The sequence below is a fragment of the Calonectris borealis genome, chromosome 24, assembly GCF_964195595.1.
Source record: "Calonectris borealis chromosome 24, bCalBor7.hap1.2, whole genome shotgun sequence".
In the NCBI taxonomy this organism is placed as follows: domain Eukaryota; kingdom Metazoa; phylum Chordata; class Aves; order Procellariiformes; family Procellariidae; genus Calonectris; species Calonectris borealis.
Genome location: NC_134335.1, coordinates 6,332,423 through 6,359,680, shown reverse-complemented (window position 1 = coordinate 6,359,680; position 27,258 = coordinate 6,332,423). Strand labels below are relative to the sequence as shown.

Below are 27,258 nucleotides of genomic sequence, written 5' to 3'. Positions count from 1 at the left end.
AGAAACACTGAATCCTGCTCCAAGCCCGAGGCTCCGGAGAAGACGTTTGGCAAAACCAGGAAGGGGAGGCCGGTAACCATGACAACCCCTCATTTCTTAGTATCAGACAACAAAAATGACTCCTGAAGACACGGGCCCCATGAACACCACCTCCATTTCCCCTGTCCCAGGAGGGCTCTCCATTAGTCATGCCATGCACAGAGCTACACCTAGGAATGTGGCACAGCCTCCCCCTCAATCCAGAGACCCCCCCGTAACCATCCCTCCCCTCAGCACACGCAGGGGAAGCTGCCGAATTGCATACTTCTGGGTCACAATCTTCCCCATTTCACAACTAATATGGACGGATGCAGGGCAGGCACCTCGGAGCATTTGGCTTCCAAAGGCTGAGAAAAACAAACGGAAAAGCCATATGAAAATTAACAACGTGGGTGCTAAGAAACAGACGAAGCTTAAGGAAATCCACCATTTCGTGGCAGAGCTTCATCCATCTAGAATAGCAGAAACGATTCTGAAACGTGCAACTTAATTCTCATTGTTATTCACCGTACACGTCAGGTAAGCAGCTTTCATCTCCACCGGGCAACTACATCACTGATTTTTATGATCTGTGCACAGCGCAGAAAATTAGGAATAAAATTAAAACGATTCAGATCTCAGCACTAACACGATCGTGGCGCAGGCAAAAGGCGCCGAACAAAGCAGCGCCCTCGCCCTCCCAGCCCACCTCCCAGGCGTCTTAAACAGCTCACGTAAGTAAACGCTTCCCCCCAACTTTCACTGTCTTCGTGTCAGCTGCATCTTCCCAGCACTTAGGGCACCTTTTGATGCTGTTGTCCTCTCAGCACGTTCACCCAGATACAAAACAGAGAGCCGCTCCAGAAAAAGCTTCCATTCTTCAAGACAGCCATTTGTGGTTGTTATCTGCCCCTGCTTCAGGGAGAGGAAAGGGCTTCCAGATCCCTGGCCACCCGAGGAAGGGCTCTAGCAGCTCGTCAAGCTAAAAATGGAAACTAAGGAGAAACCCTGCATTACTTTTGCAAGTTTCTTAGCTCTTGGCCCCAACTCAGGCTTTTTCTAGATGACCTTTGCTTTTCAAAGTGAGGGTTTTTTACGCACCCTTACCTCGTCTCCCAGCAGCATTCCCTAGCTCTCTACTCCCCAGAGTGCGATTAGATAGAAATATAGTCACTGCACAGCTTTATCCCCCCACCCCAATACAAATAGCAGTTGTACTTTAGCATTATGCTGTACTACTCACTTTCCACCGTGGTGTTCCTGCATGTTGCCAACCACAGGATCCTGGAAGCAGCACAGTTTGGTCTCCTGGATCTGATGCAGAGGAGTTTCAGCCAGGGTCTCACCATCTCCTGCAAAACCATATTCCCATTTGAGCTCCTCTCCTTGCTCCTTCAAGCTTCCAGTTCCCCAGGAAGGGCCGCAGAAGCTCACCGAGCAGAGGGTGAGCTGGCCAGCTCTGCTCCCCGACGAGCAGCATTTAAGCCCAGCCAGGTGCTCGTGTTTAGCCTAACTGGCAGATTTGGGTCGAGCTGCACCTGGCTCCAAACCAAGCCTGGCTTGAAGTGAACCCACCTTGCCCCCGCCAATGTCCACCCAATCTAGCCAGCTGCCCAAGCAGCTTCCTCCGCGCCAAATAAAACTGCCCCGTGGGCCGGTGCCCAGATGACCGGTTAGCCGGCCGAACTGGGAGTCACGCTGCCTGCGCCCGGCTCCTGGCTCTGTGCAAGGCACACCGTTTCCCGGTGCTAAAACTCCCATGCCAGGATTAGATATTTGCTCTGTGGGGACCTTTGGGTGGCTATGGAGCAGGACACGCACCCTTCCCGTGCTAAATGATGCAGGGAGCTTCTCAGCTGCCTTCCCATGCAGCTCCGTCTCAGAGGGCAGCGGTCGCCTACTCAGATGGGAAGACCGGCCGACAAGAAAACAGCCCGAGAGCCTATATTTTCCTAGCTACGGGTTCATCGTCCTTGGGCACCTGCTTTTCTGGCTTGTGTTCATTGCAAGGCACTCCGGCAATCCACGCAGCCCGAAGAGAAACTCTGTGCCATAAAGAGAGCCAGGACTGTTTCAGATGTCAGTGTCTACAGCTGCTGTGTTGATTTTGAGGGAACAAATGTGCCTAGTGAAGCAGTGAGGTTAACATAACCCTGTCACTGCTCAACGCTACAAAAAGCATTAAGGTTCAAGGAGGGAGTACAGAGATCTGCAGTGAGCACACAAAAACCTTATTTGGAAATGTACTGATTTATACACACAAAAGAATAAGAACAGAAACAAAATGCACAGAATTTCAAAACTGACATCAAATGAGCTCTGCAGAATGAGCTTTTAATTAAACTATATTAAAGGCCCTTCTTCCAGAAAAAAAGGACGGGCACTTAAAGCTGTCCTCTTCTTTAAAAGATTTTGTAAAGTAGTTCTTCTCACGGGGAGACAAAACTTGCTGGGGGATTGAGTTCTGAGTAGGGGAAGACGGGTCCCACCCTGCCTTTGGCAAGAGCAGCAGAAAGGAGGGGAAGAAGGCACTTCTGGCCTGGGACATCGCCTGGCTGATCCGGTTCACCCCCTTTCTTTTACGACTAAGAGCAGATGACTCGAACGACAGCGATCGGGGAGAGCTCAGGGCAGCATTTTGGACAGAAGAGTCAAAAGCAGTCAACTGGTCTGCTTTAACGGGGGTCTTGTAGGGGCTTTCTATCTGGAGAGCAGAGGCACACGCGTGGGTTGGGAAGTGGAGGGAGGAGGGAGAAGATATGGCAGGGACAGGAAAGGGGAAAGGCCGTTACGGTCTACAACTCTGTTGTATTTCGAGCCCGTGGCTGCAAGTTTCTCTTCCTTTACTTCTGAAATACTTCTTACCCAGCTTTGCCAGGCACTTTGCAACAGGGAAGAAGGTGCTACATGAACACAGGGTCTTAATATTGCCTGGGAGCCCTTCAGTTGTTGAAAAAAAAATGCAGAAAATAAAATTTTAAAGGATCCCACAAACAAAAAAAACAATCAGGAAAAAAATCTGCTGGACTAAATAAGGAAATGAATTCCCCTAATTACCACAAGATGCTCCCCAAGTCTGACAGTATCTCTTGGAGCAGATGTGTTCAAATAATATTTCCTCAGCCTCCAGCCTGCGTGGGCAGATTCCAGCACCAGCCACTAATGTTAAAAAGTACCTAATGAGCATCGACATTAAGAAACTGCCTTGGCTTTTGGTGTCTGCATTTTTCCCATCCTCCAGGCCAAGTTGCAAACATTTCGTTGGTATTATTCACATCAGAAAGTGCTTGATTTTAAAAAAACCAAACCACTAAAATCTGGATCCATGAAAGCAATTGCTAGAAAGGAAGGACTGGAGTCCTTGAAGTTCTTCTGTAGACAGAGTAAGCGTAAAGGGGCAGGTCTGAGCTTTTTCTAGCAGTGACAGCAAACTCTGCCTGCCTTGCTCACAAGCCCCTGCAGAGGCTATGTAGGGATGAAGAATTATACACACTCACACATGCATCCCAAGCAGGTTTCTCTCACTCATTTCCCATGTGATTAGCTGTACTCGAAATGCTGCACAGCAATGGAGGTTCTTGGAGCGGTATCTTCGCCGATCAACAGGCAAGTTTGCAGGTGCAGAAATGCAGCAGATAAAATTATGCCAACTTTTTCTCCACTGTGCTTCCCGTGCTGCTTGGGAAGGGACTGTCCAAAGATCTCAGAGATATTGTAGCAGACCCAAGAACAAACATTCTGAATGCTGCCATCCGTTGCCTCCCCTGTACCAATGGTGTTATACAGCTGCTCTACAAATGTTTAAGTGGAGATCGTGATAACAGCTTGTAAAGAATGACTTCGCAAGAGTCTCTCTTCCACTTCCCTCTCCCTTCTCCCTATTCCCTTGTTCAGAGCAAGCTCCTTCTCCCCTCAGTAATCCGCATTTACGCTCAGGAAGCAACTGCTTTAATTAGACAATGATTGCTTTAAACAGAAAAAAAAGGTACTGGAATGAGGGGACTCGGGGAAAATTCGCCTTCGCCTGTGGTAGCCACCTGACCTCTTATCAGAGCGATGCCGCGCATGTCCCTTGCAGGGCTCCACGAGGACAGAGATGGGACAGCTTCTTGGAAGAGCTGGAAATTAAGAAATGCTACTTGAAGCTTTGCCAGTTAATCCTTCAAAGGGTGAGGGACGGGTCCCTACAGCACCGCGCTGACAGCAGGTATCTTCCCTGCTTGTCACGAGCTCAGTTTCAGAATCCAAGATCTTGTCCTCCTCAGGGCCCCCCTCTCTACCCCCGCTCTCCATCCTCATTTCTGAACGAGCTCCAAGGTTGATTTCCTGCGTGTTTGAATAGGACCAGCTTGACACAGCCTGCCTTGGGATGAAATCACCAACTTGGCTTGCCTTCTGTCTGAAAAACAAATCCTTCTGCAGGGCTTTCATCTAGAAAAAGGACAAGGATTCTGAAACGCAAGCAGGCCTCTGCCAAGTTCCTGTGAACTGCTGCCTGAGTAAAGCTTATGTTTGCTGTGTATTTAGCTTAGCTTTAATAAAGGTTACCTAGCTGAGATTCAACGCTAAAAATAATCAGTGACCCGCCTCCTGTTTGCTCCCCTAGTAGCTCAAAATAAGCTCACAGGTAGGTGAGATACGGCGTGCTTGCAGGGACCAGCTGTTTTCAAAGAGGAATGGGAAACCACGCATGGGGAAATCTCGCACACCGGGTGAGCGAAGGCCAGGGCAGGCTCCGAGAAAGGGAAACTAAGACGCCAGCTCCAAGTGAGAGGACCTTCTTCCGTGACCCAATCTTCCAAAGTATTTAGGTACCTGATGGGAATAACGTCTTCTGGGATATCTGGGCTTCGGCTTTCCTATTACTCTGCAGAAAATGGTGATGATGATGCTAACTTAGGGGGAGCCGAGAGCTCTGCACGCATGGTGTGCAAGCAGTATCATGCAAGGGCATGGTGTTATGACACGCTCTGGGGGCCTGCCGCACGCCGTGGTTCCCGCACCGGTTTTGGGACAGGGTTGCTTCTATGACAGTCCTCAAATTTGACACGCAATTTATGGACTGTTCTAGCTAGTGGTGGTCGTATTTGCATCCTAAATGAGCGAGACGCCAAAATTATAACGTACCTATTGTACTTGGTTTGCCCCTAAACCGTGAAACTAGCCCAAGGCTCGTCTCTGCCCTTCCCCAACCCCTCTAATTTCCTTTCCCAGAAGAGCAAATACAGTTTCTGTGCTCACACGGAGAGGAGCGGAGATGGGCAGTACGCTTCCCTCTCCCCAGCAAAGTGCCGGAGCAGAGAAGTGCAATAGGAGCTGTGGGCTCAGTGACGAGAGTTTCTTACACGAGGGCTCCTGAACTGCAGGAGTTCCTCAGCCAAGAGCATTAGACCTATCTTCCTCAGCTTAGGTGAAGCTGAACCGCAAAACAAGGCACTACAACTGACTGTGAAGGTGTTTGCTGGGCACGTGCAAGCAGCTACAGGCAAGGCTGGCTTGCGTATCTACTCCGCAGGAGCTTGCACTGATTCTTGCTAACACTTCTCCTCGTCGGAGAGCTGGGGTCTGAAAGCCACCATATGGTTATCATTGGTACCGGAGAAGCATGTGGCCAGGACATGTGTAACTCACATTTCCCTCTGGACCACACTCAGCCTGCACTTGTTTATTGTGGGGGAGGGACTGGAAAAATCATTGACTCACCGTCAGGAACAAAACATTTAAAATCTTGAATTGGAAACGACTCTTTTTTAACAAAGCTTTTCTACTGGTGCAGAGGAAAGGGAACAAAGGAGTGAGTGGGAAAGTTTGGGGGCTGCACAGTGTTTTCCCTCAGTGGATAGAAGTGGGAGGCATATACTGAAGGGACAGCTCTTTCTGGCACCGCTCTAGCCGATGTCCGGTTTCTACTCCGGCCTTGCTCTAGTCTGTACCTGGTTGAACCCATACAGAAAAATAAAGAGCCGCGCTACCTCTATTCCTCGCGTCATGTCCGTTTTAGGTATCGCTGCACTTAAAAATGTCTCCGTTAGAAACGAAACTCAGATGGGAACCCTGTATCTCAAACTACCCACCCGGTCAGCTAGGATATAATGACGCAGACGGGCCAACATTGCACTCTGCAAATGGCCCATACGGTGCTGAAATGCAGTGTGCTGGGAGAGGAGGGGATTAAAGGTTTAACGTGGAATTCAGTGCATTTCGGATACCATACACAGCTCTGCTAAACATTTACTGGCAACTCTGCGCATGTCATTTTGCAGCTTTGTGCCTCAGCTTACCTATATTAATGGGTCAAAGCTTGCAATGCACGTGTAATTCTAACAGTCTTGTATGATCTACAGCGGAAGAAGAAAATAAGACTGTAGAAAAATCAAAGACATAAAATGGCTGTGGGCAAAAAGGCCTCAAATTTGGGCAACGCTACCCTCTGCCCAGTTCCACAGCTGAATTCAACAGCTGCACTTGTGTCTGGTTCAGTGAGGCCGGTTGAAATGCATTCATCTACTTACAAAGCTCCTGCAGATCTAAGGAGGCTCTGCTGGGTCTAAGATCTGAGCCAAGCTTAAGCCTGGATTCTGTTGCATCCATTTGCCACGACGGATTCTGCCAAGCTTGCCTGAGCACGGGAAAGGCTTCCAGTTCTAATTCTCAGCTCTGCTCTCTTGCCTCTTTCCGTTCTTCCTCTCTTATTCTGCTGCCGGAAAACACACGAACAATGGAGATTAGCCAGAGCTCAAAGGCCTTTCAAGTGTTTTCCAAAAAGCACGAAACCTCTGCCTCTATTCCTTGCTGGCGTCACACAAAGCCAATTCTCCCCCCACCCCACACACTCTCCCGGACATCTGAGAACAGTGAGTGCCTCACATAACTGAAGGGGGTTCCTGTCCTCAAATCTAACAAACAATGAGATGACTGAACATCTGGAAGGAACAGATGCTTCTCATATCCCCGGACGGCGCGTTTCAATGTGTACTTTATGCCACCCAGGGCTGTCTACCCACAAAGAAAGGGAATGTGGGCTCCTTGGCAGAGCGGAGCCCGTCAGCCGTGAGTCAGAGAGCCGTTGGTTCACCAGTATGTAGATGTGCAGTTGGTGTCTCGCTGCAAGAACAGATTGGAGAGCACCGTTCACCTGATGATCTCAAAACGCACAGCAAAGATAGGGACGTATTCACACGTGGAGAGGATAGACCAGGAATAACTGCTGGCTGAAGACTGTGCAGACAGGCACGTGCAAAACCAGCGGGCTTGGCCCAACTGCCCCGTGGCCCTTCTCCTTAGAAAATCTCATCTCTCAGCTCCTGGCAGGGTGCACGGAGAACCGACTCGCTGGTTCAGCCCGTGGAGTCTCCAATCAGAAAGACTGATACACATCTGCAGCTAAAAAACGGGGACTAAACCCACAACCACCAACTGCAAAAGAGCGATCTCCTTTTGCAGCCGAAACCACTACTGGAGCAGGAGCCTCTCGTCTCCTGTCGCAGACCAAGAGCAGACAGGAACGAAATACACCTGTCCTTTAGCCGCGACATCTGAGCGCCCTGCTCAGGTATCACATTTTCTCTGCCTAGCACCCAAGGAAGCAGGAGCCGCTCGCTTCGTTTTCCAGAGAGTGAGCGGCAGCACAGACCCGCTGAGGCTATCAAGCCGAGGTTTCACGGGAAGGACACTTTGAAGACCGATCCCACGCTATTTTCACAGCCCAGCCCTTTGCGGCCTCACCTTCGGAGATGGACGAGTGAGATCATACCAGCCAGGTGAGAAAGGGAAGAGCTGTGCCGAGAAGTCCCACCTACCGGCACCGGGAAAGGGAGATGAGAACGTTGCAAGTGCCGCAGCTCTAGTCCGTACTCAGCTAAGCCGAGCCCCCGAACTCCAAACTCGTGGAAGTTTATAGTTCAAATCCACAAGGTATTAATCTAGTTCAGTCACTTCCAACAGAGTCACTAAGCTGCCAAGCAGCAGCGTTGGGAGTTACACAGAAATAATCCCAGCCTGAGCTTCTTGTGGCATCATAAATTGCCTGTGTCATCAGTCAGCAGAAACCTGAGATGAAATTCTTTCCTTTGCAGTTAATTATTTCCAAGCCTTTGCAGCCTTAGCAGAACTTGTGAGAGGTGCTGAACTGACAGCCCTGGAGAAACAGGCTTTCCATTTGTCCACAGAGACGGGCAGAAGTGAGCCAGTAGTGAGAACTTCAACCTGCTCTGCCAATGTGCTGCAAAGCTTGTGCTGGAGTTGGACTACTCTTCTTTCCTACCAGTCCACGCTAAGCAGCTCTGCTTGCGTGCCCCTGAAAAACCACAGCCTCAAACTTATGTAGCTTACTCGCAGGGCCAAACCCAATGTGAATTTTAGCCCGTGTATCTGGCAGCCCCCTAAGGGTGAAGCAGCCTCCTCCAGACCCGTTGCTGACGTTTATCATGGCCAGGTGCAAATCTTCTTGCACTGGCCTAGCGCCATGGGACCAGCATGTTTTTAAGAATTTCACCCTCCTACCAGACAGTGTTTTTCAATATTTTGCATTAAATCTTCTGCTGTATTTGATTAGCCTGCAGCAGCTGTTTTCCACTCTCACAACAAATCATAAATCTATAAGCTTATGTGTGAGAGACTGTCTGTGCCTAAGAATGCTTGCGTCTGAGAAACTGCGTGGCTGCACAGCTGTGTATGAGCCTATACCTGAATACAGGCTTGAGTGAGAAAGAGCAAATCAATAAACCTTCAGACATAATCAAGTTTGAATCTACTTTGGAGGCCATATGATTATGCAGGGTGGTTTATGTATGTTTGTGTATGCATGTGTGTAAGAATTCCCGCTTGGATATGCAGACAAATTAGCGTAATTCCTTAAATAGGAGTTCCACACTGAGGACATGAGAGTCAATCTTAATAAACACTCGACTGCACCAGCGTGAGCTCATGGACGTGCATATACTTCTACAAAGGAAGGTGAGTTTTAGCACAAGGACGTACAACACACGAGCATGGGGATATCAGAGCATGGGTGAGAAAGCGTTATGAAGCCCCGATGCACCCACTCCCATGCACAAAAACACGAGTCCATGCGCAATCAGGTTTGTGATTGTGCGTACTCCGTCAAGAACTGCTTGTTGTGAAGCCAAGATCTCCTGCCCCATGGCCAATTCAGATAAGGAGAGCAAGTGGCTGAAAGAGAAGGGAGGGGAAACTGCTACATATATTAAAAAAAAAAAAAGAAAAGGTGTTATTCAAAGACTATAAAAGGCAAAAGTTTGGATGAAGGAGAAGAGAGAGGGTTGCCAAGTCGTTACCAAAAAAAAAAAAAAAAAAAGCAAGCTGCTGCCAGGTCTTGGCACGTGTGCTTTTACTTGTATAAATCAGTCACTCTAGACCTATGGTAGTTCTTGCTGACAAGCTGTCAAGCTCCTTGGCTGGGGGAATAGGGCATGTGCTTTACATGCACTTACAGAATAGTAAACTGTTATTAAAAGAGGGAAAAAAAACCCAGTCTGATTTACTTGTGGTTTTGCCTGCTCGGCTGTATTATCACAGAACAAATTCACTCGTGCGCGGAGTAGTCTGGGTGCATGGAAAACTACAGGCTAACCTCCCTGTGGAAGCACTTGACCTCTTAAGGGGATAGGCAGAAACAAACCATCTCCAAGAACAGAGAACATTAAATGAAGAAATAGGCTAAAGCCACAGAAATGCTGCGCAGACTTCAAACAGCCCGAAGCACCGAGGGACACGGTTCACCCGTGCTTTGAACCCCACAGACACCTGTGAAGGTCTCAGCCTGCTTCAGGAGATGGGGAAAGCACCTCTGGGCAGGCTTAGATCGGGGTTGGGATTGGGCCCACCGCTACGTAAAACCCAGACACATCAGCTGGGCCCAGAGCAGAGAAACTGCATAAGCTCGGTTAGCAGCCAACAGTCCCGAGCTGCGCGGCGAAGGGAGGAGAAGGCTGCCGTTTTCGATGACGAGGGAAGCGGGGAGGCGTGCGCTTTGTCTGACGGCCGCTGGGACCACTGGCGAGACCGGCCTTTAGACGGCAAAAGATAGGAAGGATGGATGCTCAGCTTAGGGGAGGAAAGGGGAATTAAAAGTGGAAAAGCCAAAAAAGGATTGGGAGAGATGTTATACCAAGAGGATAAATAGATAATTGTCTGAGGAAAACCTGACCGGACTAGTTCTCTCTGTATTGACTTTGCAGTTAAGTACAGCCTCATCGCTGCCTTCCCACGTTACAGAGCATTCATCCTGTTTTATCACTCAGCGAGCCGCACAAATGCACACGCGTATATAAATACAGGCACACACCAGTCTGGACGATCTGCCCGTGCTGCCCCACCAAAACACCACGTCGGCACTCATCCCGACTCCCATCCAGAACCTGTCAGCCTTCCCAAGACAGATGCCTGTTTTTCTATTCTACCCCACATAACACAGTAACTCATTTTGGACAGTGACACAGCACTCCCAGTGTCAGTCCCCGCACCAGGTTTTTAGGAAACGTGCTTGTCAGGCTATTCAAACCTACCAGAATAAAAAAGTGAAACCCAACAAAGATACGAAATTTTATGGCGCCGTTTGTAGCAACACTTCCAAAACTAGCTTTGGCTGGAACGCAGAGAGTTGGATCGTGCTGATCCAAGACCCACAAAATACACAGAGCATCCTTATTGGAAGAGATTGAGTTTTGCTGTATGCCTTTTACCGTCTTCCTCAGTTTATGGGGTGTAACCCCACACCTCTGCTGTAACCTGTTCTGATCAGTCCCCAGGGCTGGTTTGTTCCCAACAGCACATTTATGCCATTCTCTGAGTTTTACTGCTTATTTGTTTTAGTCACGTTTGGAGGAAAACGCTTATAAGACGAAAACAGAACTATTTTAAAAAATAACTGTCTGCTAACAAAACAAAACCCAACAACTTCTGTAGCCTAAATCTCAACCCAGACCGAGAGCTTATTTGAGCATGCAAGCAGACAAAATTCCAGCAATAATCCTACCACTAATTCACAGAGAACACAATTTCTTCAGGACACGGACTGTGGATACAGTGGAAAAAAATCGCGAAAATGAGATGTTTGTGTGGATTTGCAAAGCAAGGCTGCAGCCAAATCAAGCACTCAGGGTTTCCAAATCACAGCTCCTGGCCCCAGCTGACGGACTCGCTGCTGGTAAGACTTCCAACACATGACCAGAACAGCGCAGAGGATGCTTTGAAATGGCTTGCGCTGCTGAGGTCTCAGGGTGGATCGTGGGGAGAAGGTCAGACTTGTGCAAGACTCGTATGTTAAAGTAGGTCACTGATCCAACCCATCCATTTAGGGTTATATGCCTTACTGATGACTTCAGCATCTAACTGTCTTGACAACACCAGCGAGGAAGCACTGCTGCCAAAACATTAATGGATCTAGGGCAAAACTCAGCCCCGAGCAGGAAGCCGGTGTAGCACCCAGGCACCTTAACCACCTTCAAAACAATGCTTAACCAGGATCTGAAGTTCATACAAGCAAACCGAATCATTAGCAAGCACGTTCGCAACACCAGTTATGTCCCTGGGTGGTCTCTGCAGTTATACAGAGGTCTGCATCTAACACATTCAACAACTTTTCTACGTGTTACTGAGGATCACTTCCCATCTTTTACATATGGGGACAGCAAGGCACTTGCCCAAACTGTGGGTTGTGCAACAGAGAACTCTCACTGGACACCGTCACAAAAAAACATAGGCTCTTCCTTTTTGAACAATAACAGCATACACCCAAGCCCAACCGAACGAAAAAAATCAAGTACTAACACCTCGGTTGTTAAGTACATAGTTATCTCAGGTAGTTTACTTTGGTCTTCTTTAAAAGGTGTGGCTGTGAACAAGTCATCAGGCATGGGGGATTAAAGGAAGGGGGAGTAAGAGGTTAATTGGATTCTATTTGGAGAGGGATTTAGGTTGAGTTTTTTCAGTCAGCAGCGCATAGTGGAACATGTCACTTGTAATTGAGCTAATGAAACACCTCTGGAGATAAAAAAACACAAGCTAAATTCAGACTCGGCTTAGAGACTTGAAGTTCATTCACCACAAGGTTATACAGAGATGTAACTGCTTTGTTTAAGGACAGTGGGCTGGAAAGGTAATAGCGGAACTGGTTTTACTTTGCAAAATCTGTTTTTTCTCACTCAGGGCTGCTGGACCCAGGGGTAATTAAGCAGATTGTTTTGTTATGGACACTCTTGCAGGACAGGAATCTAAACTCTGCCAATATGCTAATGCAGTTTACTAGGTCCAGCTCCTCTCCCGCTCTAATGATATTACATTTGTTGTCTATAAATAGAATAGGGAGGGCAAGAATTTTGCTCCATGGTTATGGCAATGGAACTATGCATGGCTTTGTTGAAAGAGGGCTGCAAATACCTGCCCTTCTCGATGCACTTTTATGGTGGGCTGCCATCTTCCAGCACAGTTCCTTTTGGTTTTCACAAGGGGAATTAAGGGTTTGTTTTTCAGTCTTCAAAGCCATGACAAAACCCCCTCTGCCCCAAAGCCAAACTACCAAACATGACTTGAATGCAAGTAAGGGAGTGCTGGCTTCCTGAGTCTGCCAAAAGGCTAAGCCAGAGTCCTGCAGGGAACTGCGTCCTCTTTGTGAAAAATGTTAATGATCTGAAACTACCTTGTCTTCCAAGTCAGGAAGAAAACCTTTAATAGCAAGGTATATCACGGAAAAGAAATCGGCGACATTTTCAGGAGGCAATTTCAAAAACATAGAGGTATTTTGTCAAAAAAAAAAAGTCGTCTGTCTTTTCAAAATGAACCACCAACTCAGAATGAAAGTTACTTCCTAAATTAAAAATTTGCAGTGAAAATTAGTTTCCAATTTTGCAGGTTTTATATTCTTGCTTTGGGGATAATTACAATAATCCAGTAATTTTCTTTCCAAGACACTTTTAGAAAACCCAAACTCCACTTCTTCACTCCCCCTGTCTCCCTTCAGGAGTTTAAGAATAAAGTTAGCTTTAATGAGAAAAGAGGATGTACTTGACACCCCTGATAAAAAGAAAAAAAACCAACACAGTAATGAATTTTATGCAGTTGCATAAAAAATATTGCGGGCAAGAGGACCTCAGTCTCTGCGTGCACTAGAACACTCCTGTGCCAATCTAACAATACAAGAAACCCTGAAATGATGTGGCTGCACCCTGTGTAAGAGAAAGCCGCAACAGCACACAGCATTGCCTAAAACACCAAGTTACTGCACGAGGAGATGGCGTGTAGACTTACGCCTATAGCCCCTGCATAGATTGAGATGGCAAGGAGATCCAGGAGGCTGGTTTTTTGGATCCTGGTAAGAGTGACGTTTGTTCGGCAGGAATTGCCTCTTTCTCTTTGATTCCTCCTGCTGTGGTTTGATTCTTCCCTCTTCCTGCGGAGGTTTCATTCTTCCTTGTCTGGCTTTAGGAAAGAAGACAGATAAGTAGCTGCCTGGTCTACTAGCAGGTACCTAGAAAATGGAATGTCTCAGCTTAATTAAGGGATCAAAATAGCCAAGGTGCTGAAGGAGAGGAAAATGTGCGCTGGTATGTCAAGCAAGTTGCATCCTGTGCTGTTAGATTCTTTGTCTCTCCCAACATCCAGCTCAGAGTCTCTGTGTTGGACAGCAAACAAAAGAAAGGCTTTTTCAGAACACGGGTCCTGCAAACCCACTTTGAGATGGGAATTCAAGCTGCAGGCTTTCTGGCATCACCACTAGCAATAAAGACAAAAACAGATCGTGCCCAGTTACAGCTCTGCAGCTGAGTCAGTGAATTTGCACAAATGGCAACCGATGGGGAAAAGGCACCGTTGCCACCGAGTTCAGCTAACAGTTCAGCTGCCAGTTCTTGAAAGAAAGGAATCTAGTTCCCTCCCTCAAAGCTGCAGTGCTCCTATAGTGCTAAGACAAAGAGGGGCAAAACCAGTAGCAAAAAACCTACTTAAGACATCACTGACAGTGAAAAGGATCATCTCCATGGAACAGCTTTATTGGACCGAGGGCTCCATAGCCACTCTTTTGATGAGAGCCATACTTGAAAGGCAATCTGTCCTGGATTATAAACTATATAATATTCGAGGAGCCAAGAACTTGCTATTTCACATTAAGTGCTATTAATTGTTCTGGTTATCATGTTGTGCAGTTTGACCTAACCTACTGATTCCCCTCCACTCCTGCTGCAAAACATCCATCACTTTTTAAAGGCTTACATAAAGCTACAGGGAAAGGTTCTGGTTTGTGTTAGCTTGATTGCTATAGACTTTAATAAAGCACCCATCACAGCTGCCTAGCCACACTATAGATCAAGCTTCTATAATTCTTTTCATGTCTCTAGAGGGGAAGGCTAAGCAAAACATAAAATTTAACCTCCCAGTGCTTTATTTCGGGCTTGGAGAGATGTCAAAGGCCATGCGAGCTTTCACTTTTTCCTTGCTCCCTTAGAATCCACAACAGCCTGAAGGAAGAAAGTAGGAAAGGCAAGCAAGGACAATGAGATGGCTACACAGACCGCACTCTCTATGTCACCTAACAGCACGCCAAGGGTAATATGCAACATCAAGTTACTGACCCAGCAAAGACAAGTGTAAACAAGTGGCCTTTGGAAACTCAACGTCTAAGGTAGGTAGCTTGGAGACCAGCTTTTTTCCTCAACAACAAGGCTACCGGGGATGAAGCCACCTGTCCGATGTCTACTTGTGGCAAACCTGGTAGGGGATCCAGCACAAAGGCTCATCACAGCTGAGCATGCACGTACGAATGGTGAGCGTGCTATGTTCTGCAGGTTTTCTTTGGCACTTTGCTCACTGATCCTGTTGCATACAGGGTAGTGAATTCCCTGGATGACTCACGCTAGCACACAGGTCAGTGGGGTGCGTAGCAAACCCATCCTGTGCAGGACCTTCCAAAATCTGCTTCCTTCTCTCCCATTGGAAGCAACAAGCTCAAGGGTCTCCACTCAAGGTGGAGAAAGTGAGGGGGAGCAAAGAAACAACAGGTTCAATTCCTGTCCCCATCTCTTCCTGGATGCGTTATTCCCTGTATCAACAGCAGAAACCCTGGAGAAACAGAAAAGCCACAGGATTTCTTTGATAAAAGATCGACCCTGGCATTGTTTTATACACCTACCTCACAACGGCAAATTAATTCGAGGAGGTCATCTCATGTCTGCACAAAACCATTAATGGTACTGAACAGTTAATTGCATCCTGCCTCTAACAGACAGATCACAGAAAACGAGCTGGGCACAACTCCCATACAATACAGGCAGGACTCAGGCTTTGCCAGTACAGCCAGCTAGACTAAGAATTTCCCCGAGTTTTCTTTACATGAATTCAAACCCTACCAAATGGTATTCGCTCTAAGGAAGCATTCCTCTCTGAGATACCAGACGCTGCCCATGCAACGCGCAGCAGCCACGTCGCCTTCAGTTCCACTCAAAAACATCTGAACGCCTGCCAGATGGCGAGCGGGGGAAACCATGTGTACGCACACACGCGTACGTGGGCCTTCTCCTCGGCTGGCGTGAATCGGCGACACCGGAATCACAATACCCAATGATACAGTGTGTTAAACAGTTTTTAAAAGAGAGTTTTAAAGTAAAAGGAACTTGAGCAAAATTAAAATATTGAATTACTTCACCGCCAGATAAAAAAAGAAAAAAAAAAAGGAGCTGTAAGCCTTAGAAGATAAACAAAATTCTGTCTCTAACACAAATAGAATTTTTAAGAGCAATTCACTTTGTCTGTTCTTCAAGGAGATTTTTCACCCTGGGCTTGCGCTCACTTTTGAAAAAGAGGCTGACCTGAGCATTTTTTTATTTATTTAAAACGTAACAAGTCAACCCAAAGCCATTTCTTTTTGTTTGGCTCTTTCTTTCTCTGTATTAATTTCAATTCAATCAACGAGGCAGTTGCATAACTGTTGTTTATAATTGCTGTCACGTCAACCCTGAAACTGATCACTGCAACACTGAAGTTATATAAAAGGTTTTGTTAGGATTTTTGTTATTTTTCTCGTTTAAATTGTGGGAAGATGAAGTCCTACCCTGGAGAGATGTTTTGGTTTTCTGAGCTCTGTTGCCTATTAGTCCTGTGCTTTGGTGCCTTTCCTCTCCAGTTTTGTTTTACACAGTGCAAGGGTCTGTTTATGCACATAAACTCTCCAAAAACAGTTCTGTGCACCCCATTAATACACAGGCTATAAAACACACTGTGCTGAGTCAGAGAAGCAACTGGCAAAAGTAAAGTTCACAAACTGGGTAAGCTTTTAAGGAGGGATTTAAACACATTTCTGGAAAGGCAGACTATTCGAATGCTTGAGTGGACTGGGATTGTAATTTACCTTGCTCTTCTGAAGCCAGTGGACTGTTACCCTTCAGTGATGTAGTACCGAACCCTGAGGCACCATTTCTCCTCGTGTGTGTGTCAAAATGTCTTCTTCACTGACATACACAAAAATGATCCTGGAATTGAGTCGCCTCCTCCACCAGCCCACAAACACGTCAAGGTTTCCTTGCTCCTCTCCCAACACTTCTGGTTATTCCCCTTTGACTCAGAGGTGTACTCACCTGGGAGACTTCTCCCCTGCCTCCAAAGATGATCCATTTTACCATTAGTTTTCGGTCTAGAAGAGGCACGAATGCCAGGGGGATACTCACAGCTCTTTTGGGCCCAAGGTGCTTTGAAAGCTATACTGCGCTGCAGACATAAATGCTTTAAGCCAACAAATAATTAAGGACTGTACTTTGTTTTGGCGTAAATGAATATTGGCCATACTTATTCGATGTTCCTTCATACTTAACAGCAATCTGTTTGTAGCTGACATTGTTTTTTCTTAGTAGTCTGGAAAATGTCAGAGTCTATGTGGAGAAAAAACTAAAGAGAAAAATATACTGAAGTACCATCAACACTCCCCCCCTCCAAAAAAAACCCTGTCAAGACCACAAAATATATCTGCTTCCCTACAATTAATAGCTTGTCCATAAGTCCTGCCTCCCTGCGGAGGAGAAGCTTGTTTAGAGATGAGCACAGGATCGCAGGAACCCACGCCTCTCCTTTTCACTCCAAACTCAAGAGGAGTTTGTCAGAAGAGCGAAGCAAGGTTCTTGCTGGCGGTTTAAGCAAGTAACCTGTTTCATCCGACGAGAATTAACTGAGAAAAAGACAGTAATACCAGCTGTTTCTGTAGGGAAGCAGCAAGGAAAGAGTTGGTCAATCTATGTTTTTGTATGGTCGTTGTTCAAAATTCCTTCTGAATGAGCACATACAGATTGTGTGTGTGTGTGTGCGCGCGCGTACGCGTACAGGGGAACAAGCAGTACTTTGTGAGAAAAAACTTATCTTCTAAAACGATGGGAGTACTACAAAACACAGGGCCTGAGCATCTAGCTTTATGCAGGCATATGGAAGACCGGGAATGTGGTTTAGCCAGATGCAGTGGATGTATTCTCAAAGATACCCCCACATAAATCCAATCAGTTGTATTAGAAATGGAGAGGGGGGGGTGTCTAAGAGTCAGTGATAGTGGCACAGCCACACAAATTAACACACAGTTGAGCAAAGCACCTCTCTTACGTTGAGGTCATTAACTTCAAAATTTGGACAGAAGAGTTCAAATTCCAACAATCGGAGGTAAAGGTTCAAGTGAGATAGACAAAAAGATGCCCCATGAGTTGCTCTCTAAACTTCACCGGGAGGCCTTGTGACAGAGACAAAGGCAACTCGTGATCAAAGGCAATTAACTCAAGCCTTTAGAGTGGTTTTCAAACACAGGGTTTTCACTCTGGGTGTCTGTGGCCTATTTCTACAGGATTTGCGAAAGGCAACTAAGAAAATCAGGACTACTATCAGTAAGCGTAAATCTGCCATTCAAGAGTGCATGTCTCCTCTGAAAAAAGTGTTAACGCATCCCAAAAATCAGAATGACAGAAAACCACACGTCTGAGCTGTAACCGTGGCTCTAACATGTACACACTTACCCTGCTCTGCTTGCTCATGGTCTCACAGCGATCTCTGCTCTAAGAATGGTGATGACAGCGTTATGCTCAGTGCTCTGGAGATGCAGCATGCACAAGCAGCTTGTGAAAAGCGCTTTATACAAAATCCAAGCCAGGTTTCTCTTAGCAGCTTCATTTTCACCAGGATATCACATACGTAGGAATGGTGCAGTAAGCCCTGGGAGAACTCTGTTCCCTGCTCTACTACGTTCTCGGTAGCTATGAGTTCAATCTCATCTCAGCCTCTCCCCTCTGTGCAAAAGAAATAGTACTTCATTACTGTCAGGAATAAAACGCTTAAACGCTACAAGGAAGCCACAGAAAAACTTCAATAGCGTACACTTGCTTTGTTAAGGATGTCTAAAAGATGTATCATGCTAAACTTAAACATATGGTTGTGCTTTGGAAAAACCCGCTCGAGATACAAGTCTGAACCTCGATATCCATCAAAGGTATGCATTTTAGCAGTCTTGCCTTAGCTTTATGATGGTGTATGTTCATATACAGTCATAGAGGCTTTAGATTTGTAATGGTCTGCTAAGCATCACTGCATACTCCTAACTGGGTCTGTCTGGCTTCAAAGAAGCAAAATTTTTGCTTTTGCGGGAGACCAACAGAGTCAAAGCCTTTACATCTCAAACTTCATTCTCCCCCAGCCTTCAGCAGATACGTTCCCTCTTCCAATTATGCTTTTGATAAAATACTTCTGTCCCTACACAAGGTCCTTAGGCAAACGAGAACTCGGAATTTAGAAACTCTCAAACCCCGCCCATCCAAGGTTCGTTGTGGCTGCTTACTCCGCACCATGGAGTGCTTTTCCATTTTCGTTTTCACTCCCGTGTCAGATGCTGAACACAGCTAGACCGCGAGTGTATTAATCGTGCCAGCCTGCTTGTTATTCATATAGGCTACTGGGCAGAATTACAATCATTTCAGCCAAGCAGTTACAAAACTTCCGTTTTCCTACCTGTGCCCTAGCTATGTGTTGCTCCAGCCAGCATTCCAGCTCGGTCAGACAGGTGGGTCTGTAGAAGGCAAATTAATTTAATTGCAAGGGTTGCCAGAAACAGCAGAGATGTATTTTAAGTCCCATGACGCTAGGCTGTTTCATGACTATTTTGAAGCTCACAGCTGCGATCACGATGACTCTGTCTACTGTCCTTTCTAAACACCTTCTGCTTTGACTAATTTGATTAGGCTCATTCTTGGCTGGCTTTCCATCAATAAAACCCCGTTCAAAAGATGGCCCCACTGCTTTTGCAGAACACAGCCTAAAAGAGAACATTAACAAAAGGAAATGTAATATACAATGGAAAATCAAACAGAAATGTGTACTTTATTCTTAATACTCCTTACTCATGTAACTTCTCCGATCATTTATTAACGCTTATGTTGTTTTAAACTACCTTCCTCCCAATGACAGCTTCAGCAACAGTGAGTTCTCCTCATACTCAACTATTCTGAGACTAATTATAAGCAAAAGTTGTAAGAGAATGTAGCTCTAGCAACAGAGTTGCACCTTCTTACACAAGGTCAAAGCTAGTCTTTTGTACTATAAGACAAACTCTGTTATAGTTAAATAACGACACAAAGCAAAGATATACTCCATAAAACATTAATATTTTAATGAAAAATCTTAGCTTCATGTTTCTATCCAAAGACACTCAAAACTAGTTTTTCTCCCCCCTTAATTTTGACCTATAATGGGACCAGTTTGGAGATTTTTTTTGTATTTTAGAACATTTTTTTTTTAAAGATTAAACAACCAGGCTAGCAAAAAGGTACCCAATACATACTTTTCTTATATCAAACAAGCTAGTATTTCAATACAATGTAACTATACAGAATATATACATTACACATATGATCACAAAGCAAACACTACAGGCTCAGAACAGATTTGAAAAACATGATATTCACATTGATTACAATAACTCTAAAAATGATTGTAACGTTGAAACGGCACTTAGTTTACAAAAAAAGTCACAAAAATATATATAGCCACCAAGAACTATGGTTCCTGAAAAATACTAATAGCCAGATAGTATTATATAAAATGTGAAGTGTATTTAAACATCGTATACATTAAAAAACAAAACCAAAACCAAAAAACAATTCTGTTAAGTCAATAAACATGCCAAGTAATCTAGCTGTGGCCAGCATCAACAAGAGAAGCTGTACTGTGGATGAGATGACGACTGGATATACGGCTGGTGACCGGAGACTGGCACAGTTAAGGGGGTTTCACTGTTACTAAAATGCACAAAGAAGCCCAACAATAATTTAATTCACATTTTTTCCTCCAGCTTACTCTTTTCCCTCTTCGGGGTTTCACCATAGGGCAGCACCTAGAGTGAAGGCACTGCAGGAACAGGGCAAAGAAGCTGTCCAAGAACTTTGTGTAGCCAGGGCTATAAGTCAGAATATCAAAAGCATGCATCAGCTAAACGAATGGTTAAACAAAATCACTCCTCTGGGGACTTCAGCAACCCTCAGGAAGACTGCAGGTACAGTTGCCACACAGGCTGGCAGCACCAGAAACTGATTCGGCTTTTTTTTTTAGTGCAACCAGATTTGTAATTGAGACCTGTGGGACACTGAATTACTGTGATAGCACACATTGAGTTAACAAAAACCCAGAGCAGTAAGTACTGTTGCATTAAAAAAATTCACATTTGTTTTTTTATGGTACATTTCCTCAAATACTTTGAACCGACTCTATTTACTAGGGACCTCTGATGTGGCTGAGGCACCGTCTGGCCTTGAACCCTCTTATCTGTCATCGAGATGCTATGGAATTTATTATGTCCATACTGGGAGATGAGAACCCTCCAAAACCGGGTCTCACCTTGTAAGCAAAACTCGAACGTAATCAATCGGAATGAAAATTAGCTATTTTCCATATTCTGATGGTGTGGAAGTTGCGATGGATGTAGGAGCAACAGGTGCTCCTACATCTGCATTTTCTCCATCCCTGCAGGGCGCACAAAGCTCCCGTTCTATTTGCATATAAAATGCTTCATGGTTCCTCTCAGAGAGAGACCGGCAAGAGTCTCAGTGCTCTTACATCCTGCGGCTGGAGGGGAAAGCCAGCAACCAAGAAGCGACTGAAGCCCTCATATAAAAACTTTAAACCATAGCTTAAAAACAATAAAATTTTATCCCGTAAGGGACATATAGGGATCATAGTCTTATAAAATATATTTTACTGCATTGGCAGCTATTACTTTTTTAAAAAGTTTAAATTCACACCTTTTAGACTCAAGATACATGTGAACCCAGAACCGTTTTCAATAACCTAGTCTACTAATCTCTCAGTATGAGAGACTTGACCATAGTTATCTGCGAGCCTGACAACTGAACTCAAACTGTAGTAAGACAGACAAATCATCAGGAACACACATCTTTTTTGATGTGGTGTAAGAATAGTGACAAGCAGTTCTGACGGGGAGCTTAATTTGCTAAATGTGTAGGCATCCCCATGGATTTCCAGGGGAGTTGTGCTATGTGTCTGCATCGAAAAACAAAACAAACCCTTACAACTTGGCCAAATCTCCCGCACAGCTAAAACATCACTTCTTTTTCTTCCACTCTTCACGGGGAAATAGAAAGCTTCTGAATTTTTTCCCCGCACCCAAAACACCATGTTAAATCAGGAAAAAACCTGTCCCTTCTTTTCCCATTGTTCCCATCAGACGTACTGCTCTACACAATACGCAAGGAGTAAAGACCCTGCACAGACTCCGAGAATCCGGGTCCCTGGCATACGGCAGAACCTTGCTAGTTCTGTGATAGTGAAGGCACTCTGCTTGCAAAATAAATGGGTGAGGAAAGGATTTTCCACTGAGTGCAAAGATTGGTGCCACATGGGAGAAGGATATGAAAAGCAAGACATAAATCACTTTGTGAATGAATTTGGAGACTACTCATCGACAAAGAAACTGCTGCAATGGGTCACACGTGCAGCTATTTGGAAGAAATTCTAAACAAATTACAAGGGCCACAAAGATGATGAAGGGACTAGAGCATCTGCCATACAGGCTGAGAGTGATCGGACTGGTTTGTCTGGAGAAGGCTCGGGGGATCTTATCAATGTGTAAAACTACCGGATAGAAGGGGGCAAAGAAGATGGGAGCCAGACCTTTCTCAGTGGGCACAAACTGAAATACAAGAAATCCCATCTAAACATACTAAAACCTTTTTTACGGTGAGGGTCATCAAACACTAGAACAGGTTTCCCAGAGAAGTTGGGCGGTCTCCCTCTTTACAGATATTCAAAATCTGACTGGACTGACCAACCTGTTCTCGCTGACTCCGCTCTGAGCATGGGGTTTGCACTAGATCATCTCCAGAGTCCCTTCCAGTCTCAACTATTCTGTGATCCTTGTCAAGCAGAAATATAAATGCATACCAAATAATGGGGGTTTCGGGGGGGTGAGGGGAGGGGGGAGAAAAAAAAGGAACAAAAAAAAAACAAGAGAAAAAGAAAATGCAGTCCAGAGTTCAAAACCCTCTGATAATGTATTGAAAGAAATTTATGCTTTAGGTTTAATCCCAAGTGTAGTTTAAGGCAAGTTTCTTCTAGCTTAGTTAGAAATCTATCTCGCTCAATTTGGAATCGAAGCATATTAGCAACAGAGATTGTTTTAAGATGTCCTATGTTTTTACATCTCTCCTGTGAAGAACACCAGCATTTCAAAGAACTGAACACTTCCAACAAGTTAGGGAGGAGAAATGAACGATATTTCTATTTAATCTGTGTTCACTTCTATGGAGAAAAGAGATATTAACAAGAAACAATTACAAACAGGAAAATTAACAAGTAAACCTAACCCGAAAAAACAAACAAACAAAAAAAATCCTCTAAGAACTCTATTGTTCCTGCAGATGAATCAGATTGAAAAGTGAGAATTAAATTAAGAAGTTACACAGAGATTACAGGATTGAAAAGATAATGTGTAAGACAGCGCAATGAACAATGAAACCCATGACTTGCCTTGTATCAAGGTGTTAACAGTTAATGATACTCATTTGTTTTCAAGGAAGAACAGGTTAGAGCCACAAAGTCTTTTTAACTTTTTTTCCCCTTCTCTTTGGTATTCAGAAAGCAGTTTGCCTTCTGACACAAAATTTTAAGTCTTAAAAATCCAATATCCGGATATGTCTATTCTGTATTTGCACATCTCCTCACCGATAAACTGTTCAGCAATATATCTAATGGGTGAAAATTACCAGATTCTAACAGAAGATTATGTCCATCTGTATCTGACCACCTTTGATTATTACATCTGTACAGTCCGGAAATGTGTTTCTGTGTGAAGTATTTTTTACTACATGAATCACAAAGGATTCTCATATACCTGCAAAGTGGAGTGACACTTATCAGAAAAAAAGAAAACTATGTATTTGAGTTCAGTGTCATAGCCCTATAATTCAGGATAAAACTCAGCAAAAGGCATTGTCTTGTCTCACTGGCTTCTCAGTTATAGAAATCAGAAGTGGAAGAGAGTGGTCTTTAAATTCAGCCCATCAACAGACACTGGAATAATTCACAATACAGCATCCCAAAAAAAGAATTTCTCCTTCAAGCCCTTTTAAGACGACTTACAAAGGTAGACGTACAAGACTGAATTGTAGCAGAGAACTTCTTTGCAGCATGTTTCTAAAACACCCTTTGGATCTGGTAAAGAAACTTCACTCCAGTAACTTGGAAAGGACTTAAATCCCAACTGTTTTCCTTCTATTTAACTGAAATGTGTGTTTTTTACCTAAAACACAGCAGAGAAAAACTGTTAAAGTCACTGAAAGCCTTTAAGCTCTTTCCAAAGGGCAATAAACTTTTTTCCTTACAAAAGTTGGCTATTAGTAGAAACAACTCAGACCTACAGAGTATCAGAGCTGCCTAAGCTAACTGAATACAAATTGATCTTGCAATATAATACGACTTTTGTGTCTTCTGTTTCTTCAGGAGCAACCTTTCTCGATTGGTTTCATTTCATGTTTCTGTACAACAAATCCAAACAGAAAACAACAACAATTTAAAAAAACAAGATTCAAAACTAAGGGAGTATATCATGCCTTTGGAATACTAAGATCAAGTAATACCTACTCGCTCAGCATGTCATCTGTAGGCGACAGGCATGTGGCATCAAACACTGAGTTAACTTCAGAAGCAATAAAAAAAATCACAAACCTGCTAACGTATTTCCTAATTTAGGTTTCAAAGCAGTACTATAGCCCAAACAGCCTTGACAAAACAAGACTCACTGCTCTGAAAATCCCACACCCTAAATTTGCAGCTTTTTCTAAATATGGAAAAAATGAAATTGCAAATCTTTCAATTTATTGCTTACTTGAGCTGTGTATGTAGCTGGAGTAATGGCCTTTAATAAACCGAGTTGGCAAGGATTTAAAATGTTTTGAAACAGGAACAACTCATCATTGCTATATAGGCTTTTTGTAAACAACCCCCCGTTGGGTTAGAAAGTTGGCCTCTAAAGAGAATAAATTGCTTGTTTTGTCCAAAACAGACTAATAAAAATCTCAGAAACTACACATGCATATGCATAAACAAAAAAATGTGCAATAATGCACAAAAGAGCTCATTTTTTCCCATCTGTAAACTCCCTCTAGCTAGCTTTTGGAGATTAGTACAAATACAGTATATATGATAGGGGGAAGTGACCAGAACTGCAAACAATCTGGCCATGAATTTAAGAATTTCAGTTTGGGAAAACCTTCGTTTTCATACATGGTTCCCCTTCTACAGAAAGATACAGTCATGAGATATTTGTCAGGCTTGCACGGATATATACTTTTCTATCATCCTCAATTCATTATGCACCATTAGACGTAGTATTTCCACGCCTAAGCTTAGATGGGCAAATCTGCAGAGGCTATTTGATCAAGCAGTTTCTAAAAGGACTAGAATATAAGAAGTAGGAATACCTGGCATGACACCACTTGGTTTGTCAAAACTGATTCATCTGAGATTAAAAGGGACAATGTGTTTTTAAAAAGTGTGTGACTGTTAAGTTTCAAAAATGCTTACCATTTCCAAGAAAAGGGTTACAGTAAGCGCTTTGAAAAACAGCAGGCACAGAGATAGGAAGTGTCATTTTTTTATGCAAAGATTAAAGCATCCACTCCAAACTAGTCAAAACTGTTCAATAATGATTTCCAATGCATCCTTTTGTTTGTCATTTTAAAAAGGTTTCCTCTGATTTCTTTCCCTTAACCAGAGGGTCTGCAGAAGCAAGAGAAACTTAATGAGCTGCTCTAACTGAAGAAGAAATAGTTAAAGTGATCTGAACCGGTTGTTCTTCTTTAGAAGTGTATCACAGCTTCCATGATGTTCTGACAAGATCTTTTTGTGCATTCAGTCTTAAATATTTTCACAGAAGTGATCATTCAGTCATGAAAAATAATGTAACATCTGTTGCAGTTTTCTGTTTAAAGCGTAGCTTACAAAGTAAAAAGGGAAAATCTCCCCACTTTTCTTTAAAAAAATTAAATTAAAATGTACAGGACCAAACACAGGCACTTTCCAAAGAACAAAAATGAAACCAAACCATGAATTATTCAATAGTAATAGATGACAGCTCCGGTTTCGGAGGGTCACCTGCGGCTGCCTCAGCAGTGGCGTTAGTCTTTGGCTGCTCTGGCACATCTTCTTCCTTCTCTGCCAACCCACCCAGAGACCCCAAGGGGAAAGTGCTTTCACAATTCTGAGTTGACGACACCTGTGAAATGACAGGCATTTGGACAGAAGAGTTGCTTTCAAAGCCATGCTCCCCTAGCTCATACTGCCCGAGGGTCTCTTCTTGTTCCTGGTTTAAGTAGTCCGGTACTAGGAAGTCACTAGAAGAGGGGCAAAGGACAGAAGAGAAATGTCATTTCTCACACAAACATTAGCGCTATCAGTTTCTTTGTATCAGTTACATCACACAAGCTACATACTGCATTGCACAGAGAACAAAGATATTCATTTCACATTGCTCTAAGATCATCACAGCGACATACTTCACTAAGCACTATAACCTGGTTCTCATTTAAACACACAGAGAATTTATTCAAAGGCATCTATTTCGCATTGTTTTGCATCCATATTTCCTACACAGCAACTTCTTCGTATTATTGAGACTGTATTATCACCTTGATGAGAATGAAAGTTAATGTCTGGAACATCATATGGCACTGAAAACCTCATTGAAAAAAGGGAGCACTCAACCTTTAAAAATAGAAACAAAAATGAGTTCAGCACTGGCAAAGATGTGGGCCTTTTGCACCACTGAGATAAGATCCACCCAAGAAACAGCAGCAGCACTCCTCTCAGAGTGGACAGGCTGTAAACAGAAGCATGAGGCGAGGAAGCAAGGGTTCTGCTGAAAGAATAAGGAGGCTGCCAACTACAGCGGTGTTTTGTGATGTCGACACGTATCACACCACTGTGAAAAGAACGGAATTGCATTTCCTTCCCGTTTCAGTGCTTTCTGGACAACAGTTCTGTAACTTACTCTTACCAACTGATGGCTGAGTGTATCCAAAGAGAACCTACCAAACTCTCCAGTAGTATTTTCAGAGCATGAGCACATAACGAAAATAACATTTCTTTGCAAATTTTCAGCACCAGACACGTAAGTTTGTACTTGAGGCAAGTATATATATATTACATATATGCACGTTTGTACGCTTTGGTTCCTCCATTTAAAAGCAGTCCTTTCCTTAAATGACAGCAGCATTCACTGCTTCAAATCCAAATTCACAATCAACTATGCTCAACCTAGTGTTCGTAAATTCAAACTAAAGGAAGGCCTACAGACAACTAAAATCACATACTTTAATCCGACTTTAATTTGACGACAACAATAAAGTGCTTACCACAATCATGGCATCATCCCTTAAGAGTTTTTGCTCTAGTTTTGGCACAAGTGCTAAGAACAAGAACTGCGTAAACCCACAGACGTGAAGCACTTGTACTTTTAAACAATATTCTGTTGGAAAAACAGCGACTGGCTTTCCTGATTTGTTTTGCAATTTTTTCATCCTACATCACTTCTGAGATAATCAGATAGGACAAAATGCTGAAATGTTTTGTAGGGGGAAAAGCATAATGTCTAGAAATCATGAGGGATGGTATTGTAGATGCCATAACATTTACAATACATTTCTTTTGCATTGCTGAAGACAGATGACTTATACACACCAAGCTGCACCCTCTCTATAGATT

The 27,258-nt window shown here is 44.2% G+C and overlaps 1 protein-coding gene across 6 annotated transcripts in view; it reads right to left on the bottom strand.

Annotated features, from left to right (window-relative positions):
- Nucleotides 1–19,178: 19,178 nt before the first annotated feature.
- The window catches only part of ZBTB44 (zinc finger and BTB domain containing 44), a 42,252-nt gene continuing 34,172 nt past the window's right edge, over nt 19,179–27,258 (bottom strand). For 4 of the 6 annotated variants that reach the window (XM_075173064.1, XM_075173065.1, XM_075173062.1 and 1 more), the window contains one exon: nt 19,631–25,889. In XM_075173064.1, the coding sequence (XP_075029165.1) occupies nt 25,607–25,889 (283 nt within the window). In that variant the 3' untranslated portion in view covers nt 19,631–25,606. Of the gene's footprint in view, nt 19,301–19,630; nt 25,890–27,258 lie in introns of those variants that run through there. The other 2 variants (XM_075173066.1, XM_075173067.1) reach the window with 2 other exon arrangements.